Here is a 19,854-nt window from a genome sequence, read left to right as displayed (position 1 = left end):
GTCTACAGCCAGCATCGTTTAGTTCTGCACATATTTAGTTCTGCACATATTTAGTTCTGCACATATGCTCCTCCTTTGCGCTGCTCTTTAGTTGTAAAATCTTCCTCCACTCCACTGAACACAAGTGCCACGCTTTTGACTCGGCCGTCTCCATGTAAATAGGAGGTGCCACTTTAAGATACTGTGGACCGGCTGCACGCATGCACACACACACACAGAGGATGAGTGTAGCCTGAGATGATTATATAACTCCACAACAGCGGCACATTCTTATATCATCGTCTTGTGTCATTCTTCTGCAGACCCATTCAGCTGCAACAACCCATTGATTCATTGTGTATATACATTTGCCACATGCACACACGTGCATACACACAGACACACACAAACAGTCACACACTCAGTCAGACACGCGCAGGCAGGCAGGCACGCACACACACAAACAATCATCTCAGGCAAACACACACACACACAGTGGGGTGAGGGCCACCCCTTACGGTTCACACATGAAGAACACACCCTGCTCTCAGTGCCTCAGGAAGAAAATAAATGGACATTCAACACATTGTATGCGTCCCAAATAGCACCCTATTCATTATATAGTGCACTAGACCCCTACTGGCCCAGGTCAAAAGGAGTGCACTATAAAGGGAATAGGTGTCACGCCCTGACCTTAGAGAGCCGTTTTATTTCTCTATTTGGTTAGGTCAGGGTGTGATGTGGGGTGGGCTTTCTATGTTTAGTGTTTCTATGTTTTGGCCGGGTATGGTTCTCAATCAGGGACAGCTGTCTATCGTTGTCTCTGATTGGGAATCATACTTAGGCAGCCTGTTTTTCCACCTTAGTTTTGTGGGATGTTGTTTTTTGTTAGCTCTGTGAAGCCTACAGAACGTGACGTTCGTTATTCTTTTGTTGTTTTGTTTGGTGTTCTGAGAAATAAAAATCATGAACACGTACCACGCTGCACCTTGGTCCACTTCTTCCGACGGGCGTTACAATAGGGTGCCATTTGGGACGCAGATATTTTCCTCTTTGCACTAATGGTTCCCCCCTGAGGAGGTGTGGAGGTGACAGAGGGGCTACTAACACTAACAAATCTGCTTCATGATATACCAGGCCATATTGTACAGTATTTTACATTATACTGGAATACATCACTGAAGATAAAGCATGTATATTTGTAGCGCACAGCACAGGCCATAGTAGCCTTTTTTCCAGAGCGGCCATATGCTTTTATTAAAAAATCAATGTACAAATTTGCACTTCCAATTTGTGTAAGACTTCCCAGTTGGAAACTATTCATCACATTTAGTTGACAGTGCATATTAATCAACATTTAAGTTCTCTTCAATGTAAAAGTGCTGTGGTTAGATGCTAATGTTCATTTGTAGTTCCAGTTCAATTTCAACTCTAGTCAATTTGAGGAATTTCCAATAAGACTCCTGGCTCCTTGATAACTCATGCCTCAATATGACACAGATTAACATAGCGACATGGCTGCCAAATTAACGCATGTGTATTTTTAACTTGATAATAATTCACTTGAGGATGTGTAATCATCTTTGTTATTTTTTTTTAAACATGCTGAAACATCATGCAAGTGGAGCCCCTCCGTATCCCATTGTGTAAAAAACAGCAGCTGGCAACAACGACACTGTTGGCATCCCATACAGTGTATAAAAAACATTTCTGGATGGGAAAGGGAACTGTCATTCTCTAAGTGAATTCTTATGTTCTATTTGTATTTCAAAAGTATTCAGACCACATTTTGTTACGTTACAGCCTTCTTCTAAAATGTATTAAATACATGTTTTTCCTCAGCAATGTACACACAATAGCCCATAATGACAAAGCGAAAACAGGTTTTTAGAAATGTTTGCAAATATATTAAAATAGAAAAACTGAAATGCCTTATTTACATACGTAAGTACTCAGAACTTTTTCTATGAGACTCGAAATTGAGCTCAGTTGCATCCTGTTTCCATTGATCATCCTTGAGATGTTTCTACAACTTGATTGGAGTCTACCTGTGGTAAATTCAATTGATTGGACATGATTTGGAAATGCACACACCTGTCTATATAAGGTCCCACAGTTGACAGTGCATGTCAGAGCAAAAACCAAGCCACGAGGTCGAAGGATTTGTCCGTAGAGCTCCGAGACAGGATTGTGTCGAGGCACAGATCTGGGGAAGGGTACCAAAAAAATGTCTGCAGCATTGAAGATTCCCAAGAACACAGTGGCCTCCATCATTTTTAAATGGAAGAAGTTTGGAACCACCAAGACTCTTCCTAGAGCTGGCCGCCCGGCAAAAAACTGAGCAATCGGGGTAGAAGGGCCTTGGTCAGGGACCAAGAACCCGATGGTCTCTCTGACAGAGCTCTTGAGTTCCTCTGTGGAGATGGGAGAACCATCCAGAAGAACACCATCTCTGCAGCACTCTACCAATCAGGCCTTTATGGTACATTGCCCAGACGGAAGCCACTCCTCAGTAAAAGGTACATGACAGCCCGCTTGGAGTTTGCCAAAAGGCACCTAAAGACACTCATAGACCATGCGAAACAAGATTCTCTGGTCTGATGAAACCAAGATTGCACTCTTTGGCCTGAATGCCAAGCGTCACGTCCGGAGGAAATCTGGCACCATGCCTACAGTGAAGCATGGTGGTGGCAGCATCATGCTGTGGGGATGTTTTTCAGCGGCAGGGACTGGGAGGCTAGTCAGTTTCGAGGCAAAGATGAACGGAGCAAAATACAGAGAGATCCTTGATGAAAACCTGCTCCAGAGTACTCAGGACCTCAGACTGGGGCGAAGGTTCACCTTCCAACAGCACAATGACCATAAGCACACAGCTAAGATAACGCAGAAGTGGCTTCGGGAGAAGTCTCTGAATGTCCTTGAGTTGCCCAGCCAGAGCCCGGACTTGAACCCGATCGAACATCTATGGATAGACCTGAAAATAGCTGTGCAGTAACACTCCCATCCAACCTGACAGAGATTAAGAGGATCTGCAGAGAAGAATGGAAGAAACCTCCCAAATACAGATGTGCAAAGCTTGTAGCGTCAAACCCAAGAAGACTCCAGGCTGTAATCGCTGCCAGAGGTGCTTCAACAAAGTACTGAGTAAAGGGTCTGAACACTTATGTAAATGTAATATTTCAGTTTTAAATTTGTAATACATTTGCTAAAATTTCTAAAAACCTGTTTTTGATTTCTCATTATGGGGTACTGTGTGTAGATTGATGAAGAACATAAAAAAAAAAAATCTAATTTAGAATAAGGCTTTAATGTAACAATATGTGGAAAAAGTCAAGGGGTCTGAATACTTTCCGAATGCATTGTACATCAACTGAGTTTCATTAAATAGGCACGGACAAAGTTCTTTTAATGCTCAACATTAATTTGTGGTAACCTTGCTTAGCCAACAACAAAGAGTTCTCAAAGTGGGGTAGTGTATTAGGAATCATGTTATTAATGATCAATCTATTTCCTTAATTGACTGGAATTGCAACGATATTGTCCCCAATGTGGAATATACTGTACATCAATGGAATACCAACGACGCAAAATTTCAAATAAAATAGAACCCTTTAAACCATGTAAATTATGTGGCCTCTTGGGCCTGGCTTTTTATAATGAGGACAAAATAGGCCAAAAATAGCAACAATAGGGTTTGTGACAGAACGGTACAGTACATTACTTACATGAGAGGTTTTTCCACACAGCTTCCCATGGAGCCCACCACCTCCCCCAGGGTACAGAATGCCTGGCCCAGGAAGTCCTACACACACACACATACGAGAAAGAGCGAGTGAGAGTGTGTGAGAGAAATGGCCCAAAAGATAGATGAGAAATAAACAAATTTGATATACATTTTTTGTAAGATTTTCAGAACGTAATGAGCACAAATGCTATGCGAGCAGATCAAGAAGGTTCAAATGGAAAAAAAGTGACCCTGATTCCAATCTTCCTCCATCTACCTCCCAAACCCCTGGCTTAGCTTGGCTTAGCCTGGCTTAGCCCCCACCATGCCACAGCCCAAGATCATTTCCTAGGATATTTACGTTTCGACAAAATCTTTTTTTGTAAAGCTTCTCTATTAAATCCTACGAGCATATGGGATAAAGAATGACATTGATACGAGATGAAAAAAGCCTAATAATAAATAAGGTAATTTTATAGAATCTTTCGTTCTCACTGACTTACAGGTAACACAGAGTTAACACATATAGCACATACACTTAACACATTGTTCCCAGGTGAGAATCAAACCTACAACCTGGTCTTCTACAGTAGGCGCCCCGTCATGCCCTAACCAACTGAGCCATGGAAGGTGTGAAAGCTATGTAGCTTTTACCATTTGACACAAACAGAGGGTCTTGAGTATCTCTCTCTCTGCCCAATATAGTGTGGTGGCTCACACAAGTAGTGAGGGTAGTATTGTTTAGTTTTGTAAGCGTGGTGTTGTTCGCACAGGCCCTTTGGGCTGGGGCAATGAAATTAAACTCAGTGTGTTGAGACTCAAAAGAGTGAGGACTTGTACTATGCTACTGGGTCCAGACTGGCTCTGCGTATAATACATTCACTTGACAGATGAGCTGTGTTTGGTCCAGCGGGCAGAAAGCTGCACCCAGGATCTATTCTGCCTGTCAGTGATTATCACTCCTCTCCCCTTGTCCCACCGTGCAACTTGGGCCCATTGCTCTTCTTCGGAAAGAGAGAGTGAGGAAAACAGCCATCCCTCCTAGTTGCTAGCTAGCCTTGCAGCATAGTCGTGCAGGGAAAGCAAGCCAACCAACTAAACTAAAAGATCTTTACAACTTTTGATCAAAAATCATTTTGTCAGAGAAAGAAAATCATAAGCTTCCCACATTGGTAACACCAAAGTCAAAGTTTGGTAGCAAGGTCCAGCTAGTCAAAAAGGTGCAAACGTTTGAACAGAGATAAGATAGGCCAGGACATTTGCAACATTATATAGTCTATTGTAATATCGGTTAATGATATTTGATATTATGTTCATTGATCGTTTTGGATGGTTTGGATATGTGTCCTAAACTTCTTATTTTTTAAGGCAGAAACACCAGTGAATGGAGACAGCACCTGGTTTTGTTCTCTGCACCCCAGCACCGCCTATTCACTGGCCCGAGCACTACATCTGCCCCCAGTATTGACTGGTCATCGGCCCCAGCCCATCTCACGCACTGAGCTGCAGTGCAGAATTGCATGCAGGACCTGGAGAGCTCTATCCTGGGCCCACCTCCAAGACCTACTCCACTGGCTTGCTCCTCACCAATGCCACAGAACAGCAGCAGAAGTAGCAGGGGTGTGAGAAGAAGGGAGAAAGGACTTGCAGACTTCACACTTAACACATCACTCGCAAAGGCATTGCAAATGATTGAAGACTTGTCCCAGAGGTAAATACAAATATTTTCAGACTCCTCCCCCCTTTACTCTGATCCCCTTTCCGCTCTTCTGTTGTCCTTTTTCCTCCTCGCCTCACCATGCACACTGCTCTCCAGGCACTCCTAATTTCCCCACCCCTCTTCTCATCCTATCCACAGGGCCCTGGCACCTATAGCGGATTTCATGGATGAACTCTCGCCAAAACTCTGGCAGGAATTAGATCACCAGCTGCATGAGTTTGTGTATGACTTCAAGAAGAGGACATGGACCGAACAACTGGGAACACAGTGAAATGAACTTCTGTTGTTGTTCTGACATCTCTGGAGCCAGACACTAGACGTTCATTTTATTCCATAGACACTTCAGTTGTTCACATGTCTGTTCATAGCAGACACTGTAATATTGTTCAGAAATGTTTGTAACTACACTGACTTACATTTTATTCCATAGACACTTGTTTACTGGTCTGGTCTCAGACACTTTTGTATTGTGGTTTACGTTCAGAGCTCATAAGCAAGAATAAAGGTTTATTTTTGTGTGCTGAAAAAACTCTGTTGGCATTTCTTCATCTCAATACAAGGTGTTTCGATGCATTCTATTTGAACAGCAAGTGCAAGTGCTGACAATGTACAGAAGTGCCACAGACTTTACAGGCTTTCTACTGGGTGTTGTTCAATCTAATCTAAATTACTGCTCACTGAGACGTCATAGAATCAGGTTTCATTTTATTAACAAGATTAAAACTCTAAATGTTAGGCCAAAGTACTTTGGTTCACAGTGCGCACAAAGAACTGGGTCTGTGTGTCCATCAAGGGGTGTGTGTGAGCAGTTCAAACAAAGGCCTTTTCTGCATGACTGCTTGGCCTTGGGTTGAGCTGTCCTCTCCTAACCACGTTTTCCTGCCATGGCACATGTCCGGGGGGAGATCCTTCAACTTGTTTAACTTGCAAGAAATGTTGCCCTGGAACTTGGAGATTGCCCTTAGCCTTTTCAGGGCTACACTCGATTGGACGACCAAGAATCCTAATCCTTGCAGCCATGATACCAAATGCATTCTCTGACTCTGACAACGAGAGTGGTAGTAGTTCCAGGTACGCCCAAGTTCATTGAAATGGACACCTGTGAATGAAAGGTAACGAGAATATACAGTACCAGTCGAAAGTTTAGACACACCTACTCATTCAAGTGTTTTTCTTAATTTTTTACTATTTTCTACATTGTAGAATTTGCTTTGCACACTCTTGACATTCTCTCAACCAGCTTCATGAGGTAGTCACCTGGAATGGATTTCAATTAACAGGTGTGCCTTGTTAAATTAATTTATTATTTTCTTTGTAATGCGTTTAAGCCAATCAGTTGTGTTGTGACAAGGTAGGGGTGGTATACAGAAGATAGTCCTATTTGGTAAAAGACCAAGTCCATATTATAGCAAAAACAGCTCAAATAAGCAAAGAGAAATGACAGTTCACTTTAAGACATGAAGGTCAGTCAATGCGGAAAACTAAGAACTTTGAAAGTTTCTTCAAGAGCAGTCGCAAAAAACATCAGGCGCTATGAGGAAACTGGCTCTCATGAGGACCGCCACAGGACAGGAAGACCCAGAGTTACTTCTGCTGCAGAGGATAAATTCATTAGAGTTAACTGCAACTCAGATTGCAGCCCAAATAAATGCCTCACAGAATTCAAGTAACAGACACATCTCAACATCAACTGTTCAGAGGAGACTGAGTGAATCAGGCCTTCATGGTCGAATTGCTACAAAGAAACCACTACTAAAGGACACCAATAAGAAGACTTGCTTGGGCCAAGAAACCCAAGCAATGGACATTTTTATTTAACCCTTATTTTACCAGGTAAGTTGACTGAGAACACATTTTCTTTAACAGCAACAACCTTTGCCAAGATAATCCACCCACCTGTCAGGTGTGGCATATCAAAAAGCTGATTAAAAAGCATGATCATTACACAGGTGTACCTTCTGCTGGGGACAATAAAAGGCCACTCTAAAATGTGCAGTTTTGTCACAACACAATGCCACAGATGCCTCAGTTTTGAGGGAGCGTGCAATTTGCATGCTGACTGCAGGAATGTCCACCAGAGCTGTTGCCAGAGATTTTAATGTTAATTTCTTTACCATAAGCCACCTCCAAAGTTGTTTTAGTGAATTTGGCAGTATGTCCAACCGGCCTCACAACCGCAGATCACATGTAACCACGTCAGCCTAGGACCTCCACATCTGGCTTCTTCAGGACCGTCTGAGCCCAGCCACCCGGAGAGCTGATGAAGTGAGGTATTTCTGAGTATTTCTGTCTGTAATAATGCCCTTTTGTGGGGAAAAACTCGTTCTGATTGGCTGTGCCTGGCTCCCCATTGGGTAGGTCTATGCCCTCACGGGCCCACCCATGGCTGCGCCCCTGCCCAGTCATGTGAGGGTGCGGGCAGCAATCGGTTGAAGAGCATGCACTTGGTTTTACATGCGTTTAAAAGCAGTTGGAGGTGTTGTATGGCATTGAAGCTCGTTCAGAGGTTTGTCAGCACAGTGTCCAAAGAAGGGCTGGATGTATATAGAATGGTGTCGTCTGCGTAGAGGTGGATCAGAGAATCACCAGCAGCACTGACATATACAGAGAAAAGAGTCGGCCCGAGAATTGAACCCTGTGGCACCCCCATAGAGAGGTTCCGGACAACAGGCGCTCCGATTTGACGCACTGAACTCTATCTGCGAAGTAGTTGGTGAACCAGTCATTTGAGAAGCCATGCTGTTGAGTCTGCCGATAAGAATGCGGTGATTGACAGAGTCGAAAGCCTTGGCCAGGTCGATGAAGTCGGCTGCACAGTACTGTCTTTTATCGTTGGCAGTTATGAGATTGTTTAGGACCTTGAGCTTTGCTGAGGTGCACGCATGACCAGCTCGGAAACCAGATTGCATAGTTGAGAAGGTACGGTGGGATTCAAGATGGTCGGTATTCTGTTTGTTAACTTGGCTTTCGAAGATTTTAGAAAGGCAGGACAGGATGGATATAGGTCTATAACAGTTTGGGTCTAGAGTGTCTCCATCTTTGAAGAGGGGGATGACCGCAGCAGCTTTCCAATCTTTGGGGATCTCAGACGATATGAAAGAGAGGTTGAATAGGCTAGTAATAGGGGTTGCAAGAATTTTGGCAGATAATTTAAGAAAGAGAGAGTCCAGATTGTCTAGCCCAGCTGATTTGTAGGGATCCAGATTTGGGTGAAGGAGAAGTGGGGGGGGGGGGGGGGGGGGCTAGAGAAAGTTGCTGCAGGGGGTGCTGAGGTGTTGGCCGGGGTAGCCAGGTGGAAAGCATGGCCAGCCAAAGAGAAATGCTTATTGAAATGATCAATTATCTTAGATTTATCGGTGGTGACAATGTTTCCTATCCTCAATGCAGTGGGCAGCTGGGAGGAGGTGCTCTTATTCTCCATGAACTTTGCAGTGTCCCAAAACTTTTTGGAATTATTGCTACAGGATGCAAATTTCTGTTTGAAAAAGCTAGCCTTAGCTTTCCTAACTGACTGTGTATATTGGTTCCTGACTTCCCTGAAAAAGTTGCATATCGCAGGGGCTATTCGATGCTAATGCAGAACGCCACAGGACGTTTTTGTGCTGGCCAAGGGTAGTCAAGTCTGGGGTGAACTAAGGGCTATATCTATTCTTAGTTCAGCATTTTTTGAATGGGGCGTACTTATTTAAGATGGAGAGGAAAGCACTTTAGCAGAGAAACCATGCATCCTCTACTGACGGGATGAGGTCAATATCCTTCCAGGGTACCCGGGCCAGGTCGATTAGAAAGGCCTGCTCACTGAAGTGTTTTAGGGAGCGTTTGACAATGATGAGGGGTGGTCGTTTGACCGTGGACCCATTACGCACGCAGGCAATGAGGCAGTGATCGCTGAGATCCTCGTTGAAGACAACAGAGGTGTACTTAGAGGGAAAGTTGGTCAGGATGATATCTAAGAGGGTGCGGATTTAAGGTTGTACCTGGTAGGTTCCTTGATAATTTGTGTGAGATTGAGGGCATCTAGCTTAGATTATAGGACGACCGGGGTGTTAAGCATGTCCCAGTTTAGGTCACCTAACAGTACGAACTCCGAAGATAGATGGGGGTCAATCAATTCACATATGGTGACCAGGGCACAGCTGGGGGCTGAATGGGGTCTATAACAAGCGGCAATGGTGAGAGACTTGTTTCTGGAAAGGTGGATTTTTTTAAAGTAGATGCTCAAATTGTTTGGGCACAGACCTGGGTAGTATGACAGAACTCTGCAGGCTATCTCTGCAGTATATTGCAACTCCGCAGTTCTATCTTATCAGAAAATGTTGTAGTTAGGGATGGAAATTTCAGGATTTTTGGTGGCCTTCCTAAGCCAGGATTCAGACACAGCTAGGACATCCGGGTTGGCGGAGTGTGCTAAAGCAGTGAATAAAACAAACTTAGGGAGGAGGCTTCTAATGTTAACATGCATGAAACCAAGGCTTTTATGGTTACAGAAGTCAACAAATGAGAGTGCATGGGGAATGGGTTAACTTCTTATGGCTGCAATCCCGGTAACGGGATGATATGACAATAGCCAGTGAAAGTGCAGGGCGCCAAATTCAAAACAACAGAAATCTCATAATAAAAATTCCTCAGACATACATGTTTCTTATACCATTTTAAAGGTAATCTTGTTGTTAATCCCACCAAAGTGTCTGATTTCAAATATGCTTTTCAGCGAAAGCACTACAAACGATTATGTTAGGTCACACCAAACCACAATAAGCACAGCCATTTTTCCAGCGAAAGATAGCAGTCACAAAAAGCAGAAATATAGCTAAAATGAATCACTAACCTTTGATGATCTTCCTCAGATGACACACATAGGACTTCATGTTACACAATACATGCATGTTTTGTTTTATAAAGTTCATATTTATATAAAAAAATCTGTGTTTACATTGGCGCGTTACATTCATTAGTTCCAAAAACATCCAGTGATAGTGCATAGCCACATCGTTTCAACAGAAATACTCATCATAAATGTAGATGATAATACAAGTTATACACATGGAATTATAGATATACCTCTCCTTAATGCAACCGCTGTGTCAGATTTCCCCAAAAAATTACGGAAAAAGCAAACCATGCAATAATCTGAGACGGAGCTCAGAACAAGAGTCAAATTAGCCACCATGTTGGAGTCAACAGAAACCAGAAATTACATGATAAATATTCCCTTACCTTTGATGATCTTCATCAGAATGCACTCCCAGGAATCCCAGGTCCACAATAAATGCTTGATTTGTTCGATAATGTCCGTTATTTATGTCCAATTAGCTACTTTGGTTAGCGCGTTTGGTAAACAATTCCAAAGTCACAAAGCGCGTTCACTAAAACGTGACGAAATGTCCAAAAGTTCAGTAACAGTCAGTAGAAACATGTCAAACGATGTATTGAATCAATCTTTAGAATGTTGTTCAAAGAAATCTTGAATAACGTTCCAACCGGAGAATTACATTGACTTCAGATGAGCGATGGAACGGAGCTGCCTCTTATGTGAAGGCGCATGGTGAAAGAATGTTCACCTCATGGCAGTGGTGACTCATTCCTGTCTCCTTCGGACCCCCTTCACAGTAGAGTGATCAGACAAAGTTCTACAGATTGTTGACATCTAGTGGAAGCCGTAGGAAGTGAATACTCATTCATATCTCGCTGTGATTTCAATGGGATCTTGGTTGAAACTCGACCAGTCTCAGAATTTCCACTTCCTGTTTGGATTTTTTCTCAGGTTTTTGCCTGCCATATGAGTTCTGTTATACTCACAGACATAATTCAAACAGTTTTAGAAACTTCAGAGTGTTTTCTATCCAATATTAATAATAATATGCATATATTAGTAATTGGGACTGAGGAGCAGGCCGTTTACTTTGGGCACCTTTCATCCAAGCTACTCAATACTGCCCCTGCAGCCATAAGAAGTTTACCTCTACATCACCAGAGGAACCGAGGAGGAGTAGGATAAGGGTACGGCTAAAGAACTGGTCGTCTAGTGCGTTCGGAACAGAGTGTCAAAGGAGCAGATTTCTGGGCACGGAAGAATAGATTCAAGGCATAATGTACAGACAAGGCTATGGTAGCATGTGAATACAGTGGAGGTGTTTCAATTTTGTTGTATCATATACAGTATACAGGTAACTGTCAAAATAAAATAAACACTTGAGTAAATTAGGGATACATAAGTATATTGAAACCAGGTTCTTCCACAGAGTTCCTGAGATAACTAACAAACCATCATGCTAAGGGTCATGTGTAAAAATGCCCAGTTGCCCATTATTTTGGTTACCTTGGCTAGAAGAACAGATTTCAGTGACTTTGAAAGAGGGGTCTCAAAGGAGCACAGGGGGTTGAAAGTGTGTGTGTACGCGCGCGCGTCTCAGTCACCAGATCTCAACTGATTACTTATGGGAGATTCTGGAGCGGCGCCTGAGACAGGGTTTTGCACCACCATCAACAAAACACTAAATTATGGAATTTCTGAGCTGGGGCTGGAGGTGAGGCTGAGGAGCTGGAGCTGAGGCTGAGGAGCTGGAGTTGAGGCTACACTGCTGGAGAAGTCACCTGGCTTCATGTCTGTAATATGGTTTGGGACTGGAAGGATGTCTAGAGAATATCTGTATTTGTCCCATGAGATCATTACTAAACAGTGAGAGTGGTTACACACGAGATGGAAAAGGCAACTCACATGTTTAGACAGGTTGTCGCTCTTCGAGTCGAGGTCGTACCTGGACAGAAACAGAAAATTACGTATAATCACTGTTTGCGGAAAATCATTGTACTATTTTACAAAAAGGCTCGGCATTCAGTGACAATGGTTATAAACACTCAGACATAGCAAGAATGGAGGTTCTGCATAAACTATAAAAAAACAAGTGCAACCTGTGTGCTGAAGCTTTTCAAAAAGAAAGATGCTGAGAGCAATTCTATTGTAGTACAGTATGTCCCTTCCTTAATCCATTGCTCTGATGTCTCCACTGTGCGTGTGTTTAATGAGCGCGTGCATGCGCAGGTGTGTGTGCTTGTGTGTGTGTGTGCGTGCTGGTGTGATGGTATCTGTATTCTCTGTACAGACAGAGTGCCATGTAAGATAAAAAGAGATTCGACACCCAAGCAGCTGAGAGAAGGAGAGAGATGATCCAATACCATGTTGGTACAAATGTAATTCCATAAGACTAGGGAACATTGATACGCAACCGGCCCGCCGACGGAAGAATGCACAGGTGTGCGTAATGTTCTATTCGTCTTTGCCTCGGTCACTCACAAATATTCATAAATTATTAATTTAACTTCTTTGGGAAAGGGGGACAGTATTGAGTAGCTTGGATGAATAAGGTGCCCAGAGTAAACTGCTTGTTACCCAGGCCCAGAAGCTATGATATGCATATAAGTAGTAGATTTGGATAGAAAACACTCTAAAGTTTCCAAAACTGTTAAAATAATGTCTGTGGGTATAACAGAACTCATATGGCAGGCGAAAACCTGAGACAAATCCAACCAGGAAGTGGGAAATCTGAGGTTTGTAGTTTCATTTAAGTGATTGCCTATCCAATTTGCTGTGTCTATGGGGCCAGATTGCACTTCCCAAGGTTTCCAGCAGATGTCAACAGTCTTTAGAAAGTTGTTTCAGGCTTCTATTGTGGAAGGGGGTCGAATAAGAGCTGTTTCAACAAGTGGACTAGGCTGAGGCCAATGAGTTGTTTACTGCGCGGTCACGCGGGCGGGCTGTTCCTTCTTTTTCCTCTGTAATGAATACGCAGCGGTTGCATTAAGAACAAGTTTATCTTTAATTCTATGTAAAACATGTATCTTTCATCAAAGTTTATGATGAGTATTTCTGTTATTTGATGTGGCTCTCTGCAATTTCTCCGGATGTTTTGGAGGCATTTCTGAACATGGCGCCAATGTAAACTGAGGTTTTTGGATATAAATATTAACTTTATCGAACAAAACATACATGTATTGTGTAACATTGAGTCCTGGGAGTGTCATCTGATGAAGATCGTCAAAGGTTAGTGATTAATTTTATCTATATTTTATCTGCTTTTTGTGACACCTCTTTGGTTGGAAATTGGCTGAATGCTTTCTGTGAATAGTTGCTGACCTAACATAATGATATGTTCTGCTTTCGCCGAAAAACCTTTTTGAAATCGGACACTGTGGTTGGATTAACGAGGAGTGTATCTTTAAAATGGTGTAAAATACTTGTATGTTTGAGGAATTTTAATTATGAGATTTCTGTTGTTTTGAATTTGGCGCCCTGCAATTTCACTGGCTGTTGGCGAGGTGGGACGCTAGCGTCCCGAACGATCCCAGAGAGGTTAATGAGAAGGAGAAAAAACACACCTACATGCATTTGGCTGCACATGCTCCGTCTCACCCACCCACACACACAAACACACATTCTTTAAACTGCTTTGTTGGTTAGTAAGTAAGCATTTCACAGTAAGGTCTACACATGTTGTATTCGGCGCATGTGACTAATACAATTTGATTTGATTTGATGTGAGAGAGTTTGTCAGAGAGGATTCCCCCGGGCGGCTGAGCGTGTGTGGCAGGCTTCTTTCCTGGTTGGATAAATGTGTGTGTGTCACACACACTTCCTTATGAGGAAGGAATACAAGGAAGGCTTCACACCATTCTCTCACTTTAGTATCTTACCTAGTTATTTTCAGATGACCTCATTGCACTCTTTTCTAGCTTTGTCAACTATGTGCATGTTTTCTATTCCTCTTTGCTCCCCTCCCTGTACATTTTACAGACTCTCCCCACCCTGTGGCTGCAACCCTTCTAATTTAGTGTACACTGCGCACACAACCCATGTGGAATTCCTGCTCTCCAGCAGCGTTTGGAACTGCAAATCTGCAATCAACAAGGCCGAGTTCAGTCCTGATGGAGACATGGATTACCCCAGAGAACATTGCTACTCCAGTTGTTCGCTCTTCATCTGACTACACATTTTCTCATAGTCTGTGAGCATCTAGTCGTGGTGGTGGTGGCACAGGGCTAGTGTAGATTTTCTCTTTTTCCCCTTGCTCACCTGTCCATCTCCTCATTTGCATTCCATGCGGTCACTGTCACTTGTCCACTCAAGCTTAAAGGATACGTTTGGATTTTATTTATGAGGCCCTCTTTGTCTGCTTCCCCAGAGTAAGATGAACTTGTGAATACCATTTTTATGTCTATGTGTCCAGTCAGAGTTAGATTCGCGAGCCAATGCTAACTAGCGTTAGTGGAATTACTGGAAGTCTATGGGTAAAAATGGTATCCACGAATTCATCTCACTCTGTGGAAGTAGATAAAGGGCCTCATTGCCAAAATCCCAAAGTATCCCTTTAACATTGTTGTCATTTACCATCCACCAGGTGCAGTTGGAGAGTTCCTCAGTGTGTTTGACACTTTGATAAGCTAATTTCCTGACGATGGCTCACAACTTATCGTACTGGGCGACTTCAACCTCCCGACGTCTGCTTTTGATTCATTTCTTTTCCCCTCTTACATCTTTCGATCTCACCATTTCCCAGTCCCCTCCCACTCACAACGCAGGTAATGCGTTTGACCTCATCTTTACTAGATCCTGTCCACCTACTAATATCACTGCAACCCCCATCCAGGTCTCTGATCACTACTTTGTTTATTTTCTCTCCATCTCTCCTCCACACCTACCCAGTCAGCCCCTGCCCAGATGGTAATGCAACATTGCAATCTTTGTTCTTTCTATCCTATCATCTCTCCCTTCTGCTAAATCCTCCCGTCTCATGACTGGCTCTTCGACCCTACTCTCCTCCCTTTTCACATCCTTTGACTCTCACTGTCCCCTTTTCTTCTGGCCAGCTTGGCCCTCCCAACTCAGCGCCAGACTGACTCACTTCATGCTAACAGAACAAGGCTGCGGGAAGCGGAGAGGAAATGGAGGAAAAACGACATTTCCGGAGGAAAACTACATCCTTCCACTTCCTCCTCTCTACCTTCTCTTCCTCTGTATCTGCTGCTAAAGCAGCTTTTATATCACCAAAAATGTCAAGCCTCTGCCTCCAACCCAGGGAAACTCTTTTCCACCTTCTCCTCCTTCCCTAATCCTCCCCCACCTCCCTCTCCCTGAACAACTTTGTCAACCACTTTGGAAAGAATGTCGACGACATCCGCTCCTCATTCACTCAGCCTATTGAGTCCACTGCCCTCACTCACACAGAGGTACCCTACGCCTTGACCTCTTTCTCCCCTCTCTCTCCAGATGAAATCCTGTGACTAGTGAGGATATACATAGCTGCTCTTCCTCCCGGAGATGGCCTGCCAGCTCCAAGACTTCTCCATCACAGTGAACAACTCCACAGTGTCCCCCTTCCAGAGTACAAATAAACTTGGCGTGACCCTGGACAACACACTCAGCAAACATAAAAGTAGTGACTCACTCCTGCAGGTTCATGCTCTACAACATCCATAGAGTACAATGTTTCCCTCACAGGAAGAGGTGCAGGTCCTAATCCAGGGACTTGTAATCTCCCGTCTGGACTACTGCATCTCTCTGTTGGCTGGGCGGGCCTCCCACTTGTACCATCAAACACCTGCAACTTATCCAGAACGCTGTAGCCCTCCTGGTGTTCAACCTTCCCTAGTTCTCCCATGTCACGCTGCTTCTATGCACTCTCCACTGGCTTCCAGTCAAAGCTCGCATCTACTACAAGACCATGGTGCTTGCCTACAAAGCAGCAAGAGGAACTGGCTCTCTCTATCTTCAGGCTATGCTCAAACCCTACATTCCTACCCTAGCACTGCCGCCTCTGTCTCTTAACCATCCCACCCCTACAAGAAGTCAGCTGAAAACTCTACCTCTTCAAAGAGTATCTTAAATAAGACATCTCATTCAGTCTTATCCCCCCGGCAAAAAAATGTCTATGATACAGTTGAAGTCGGAAGTTAACATACACTTAGGTTGGAGTCAATGAAACTCGTTTTTCAACCATTCCATACATTTCTTGTTAACTTCTTCGGGGTAGGGGGCAGCATTTTCACTTTTGGATAAATAGCATGCCCAAATTCAACTGCCTGCTACTCATCCCCAGAAAATAAGATATGCATATTATTTGTAGATTTGGATAGAAAACACTCTGAAGTTTCTAAAACTATTTGAATCATGTCTGTGAGTATAACAGAACTTATGTAGCAGGCAAAACCACGAGGACAAACCATTCAGAATTCTTTTTTTTTGAGGTCACTGTCTTTTCAATTTGATTTCATTGGGACACCATATTTCTAAGGGACTTGTTTGCAGTTCCTACCGCTTCCACTGGATGTCACCAGTCTTTGGAAATTGGTTGAGGTTTTTCCTTTGTGTAATGAAGAAGTACGGCCATCTTAAATGAGTGTCACTTGAAGTAAATTGTTTGAGAGAGGGACATTACCAGAAAAGTTGCGTCAGTTTGTTTTCTTTTTGTATTGAACACAGATCATCCCGTCTTCAATTTGATCGATTTATTAACGTTTAAAAATACCTAACGTTGTATTACAAAAGTAGTTTGAAATGTTTTGGTAAAGTTTACATGTAACTTTTGATATATTTTGTAGTGACGTTGCGCAAGTTGGAAGCTGTGTTTTTCTGGATGAAACGCGCCAAATAAATTGACATTTTGGATATATATCGACGGAATTAATGGAACAAAAGGACCATTTGTGATGTTTATGGGACATATTGGAGTGCCAACAAAAGAAGTTCGTCAAAGGTAAGGCATGAATTATATTTTTATTTCTGTGTTTTGTGTCGTGCCTGCAGTGTTGAAATATGCTACTCTCTTTGTTTACTGTTGTGCTATCATCAGATAATAGCATCTTATGCTTTCGCCGAAAAGCATTTTTGAAATCTGACATGTTGGCTGGATTCACAACGAGTGTAGCTTTAATTTGGTATCTTACATGTGTGATTTAATGAAAGTTTGATTTTTATATCATTTTATTTGAATATGGCGCTCTGTATTTTCCCTGGCTATTGGCCAGGTGGGACGATTGCGTCCCACCTACCCCAGAGAGGTTAACAAACTATAGTTTTGGCAAGTCAGTTAGGACATCTACTTTGTGCATGACACAAGTAATCATTCCAACAATTGCTTACAGACAGATTATTTCACTCATAATTCACTGTAACACAATTCCAGTGGGTCAGAAGTTTACATACACTAAATTGACTGTGCCTTTAAACAGCTTGGAAAATTCCAGAAAAGGATGTCATGATTTTAGAAGCTTCTGATTGGCTAATTGACATAATTTGGAGGTGTACCTGTGGATGTATTTCAAGTCCTACCTTCAAACTCAGTGCCTCTTTGTTTGACATCATGGGAAAATCAAAAGAAATCAGCCAAGACCTCAGAAAAAAGATTGCAGACCTCCACAAATCTGGTTCATCCTTGGGAGCAATGACACAGCCGTCATACCACTCAGGAAGGAGACGCATTCTGTCTCCTAGAGATGGATGTACTTTGGTGCGAAAAGTGCAAATCAATCCCAGAACAACAGCAAAGGACCTTGTTAAGATGCTATAGGAAACATGTACAAAAGTATCTATATCCACAGTAAAAACGAGTGCTATATTGACATAACCTGAACGGCCACTCAGCAAGGAAGAAGCCACTGCTCCAAAACCGCCATAAAAAAGCCAGACTACGGTTTGAACTGCACATGGGGACAAAGATTGTACTTTTTGGAGAAATCTCCTCTGGTCTGATGAAACAAAAATAGAACTGTTTGGCCATAATGACCATTGTTATGTTTGGAGGAAAAAGGGGGAAACTTGTAAGCCGAAGAACACCATCCCAACCGTGAAGCACGGGGGTGGCAGCATCATGTTGTGGGGGTGCTTTGCTGCAGGAGGGACTGGTGCACTTCACAAAATAGATGGCATCATGAGGCAGGACAATTATGTGGATATATTGAAGCAACATGTCAAGACATCAGTCAGGAAGTTAAAGCTTGGTCGCAAATGGGTCTTCCAAATGGACAATGACCCCAAGTATACTTCCAAAGTTGTGGAAAAATGGCTTAAAGGACAACAAAGTCAAGGTATTGGAGTGGCCACCACAAAGCCCTGACCTCAATCCCATAGACAATTTGTGGGCAGAACTGAAAAACCACGTACGAGCAAGGAGGCCTACAAACCTATCTCAGTTACACCAGCTCTGTCAGGATGAAGGGGCCAAAATTCACCTAACTTATTGTGGGAAGTTTGTGGAAGGCTACCCGAAATGTTTGACCTAAGTTAAACAATTTAAAGGCAATGCTACCAAATACTAATTGAGTGTGTGTAAACTTCTGACCCACTGGGAATGTGATGAAAGAAATGAAAGTCGAAATCTCTCTTCTATTATTCTGACATTTCACATAAAGTGGTGATCCTAACTTACCTAAGACAGGGAATATTTACGAGGATTAAATGTCAGGAATTGTGAAACTGAGTTTAAATGTATTTGGCTAAGGTGTATGTAAACTTCCGACTTCAACTGTATGTGGTTGTCTCACCTAACTATATTAATATGAATACACTAACTGTAATACTCTCTGGATAAGAGGGCCTGCTAAATGACTCAAATGTAAAATGTCAGTGTGGCAGAGCCTCGGCCGCCGGCTCTTTGCTAAGAGGCCATCAGTGTAGATGGTAATACAGCCTGATGCTCACCCACTCATAACAGAGCAAAGCTACAAACAGACACGCCATTTTCTTTTCCTTATCACTCCCTCTGTAACCCAAACACACGCATACCCTCACGCTCTCTCTGTCTCTCAAACTTACTCATACTTTCACCGACCAAACACCCAGGCAGGCATTCACACACACGCAGGCAGAAAATGAACATGTACCTCTGTTAACCGCATAGCTCTTAAACAAACAGCATCATATTCACGTCTCATAACTGTTATTTTTTATAGTCTGTCTAAAACCTTATTTTGCCCCATGAAAATATTATGTTCCAAAACATCCCATAAAGGGGAATTATAAAAAAAGTTATATGAAAACCTGTTTCACAACTCTGACGAGCCCGAGGTGGAAGATATACGGCTCCCTCGGGAACAAGCCCCAACCCCATTGATCTGCGTGAAGAGGAGGCGGAGAAAGAGAGGCCGGAGGGCGGGCTGGAGGCGAATACACCCCCACTCGCCTCAATTCTGCTCGTAAACATGCAATCTTTGGACAAAAAAATGGACGAGTTATTGGGAAGATTAAACTACCAAAAACTGTAACATCTTATGCTTCACGGAGTCGTGGCTGAACGACGCCAATATCATCATACAGCTGGTGTCTGGTAAGACAAGGGGCAGCGGTCTATGTATTTTTGTAAACAACAGCTGGTGCACGATATCTAAGGAAGTCTCGAGCTATTTCTCGCCTGAGGTAAAGTTTCTCATGAAAAGCTGC

General features: G+C 43.0%; 1 protein-coding gene across 1 annotated transcript in view; it reads right to left on the bottom strand.

Annotated features, from left to right (window-relative positions):
* The window catches only part of LOC120053308 (copine-8-like), an 84,518-nt gene that overhangs the window by 23,789 nt on the left and 40,875 nt on the right, over positions 1-19,854 (bottom strand). The window contains exons 6-7 of the mRNA XM_039000440.1: positions 12,142-12,181; positions 3,705-3,781 (exon numbers count right to left, since the gene is read on the bottom strand). Coding sequence (XP_038856368.1) covers positions 3,705-3,781; positions 12,142-12,181 — 117 coding nt within the window. The remainder of the gene's footprint in view (positions 1-3,704; positions 3,782-12,141; positions 12,182-19,854) is intronic.

This window comes from Salvelinus namaycush, chromosome 9 (assembly GCF_016432855.1).
Source record: "Salvelinus namaycush isolate Seneca chromosome 9, SaNama_1.0, whole genome shotgun sequence".
NCBI classification, from domain to species: Eukaryota; Metazoa; Chordata; class Actinopteri; order Salmoniformes; family Salmonidae; genus Salvelinus; species Salvelinus namaycush.
Note: the sequence above shows the minus strand (reverse complement) of the source record. Positions and strands in the feature narration are given on the sequence as shown.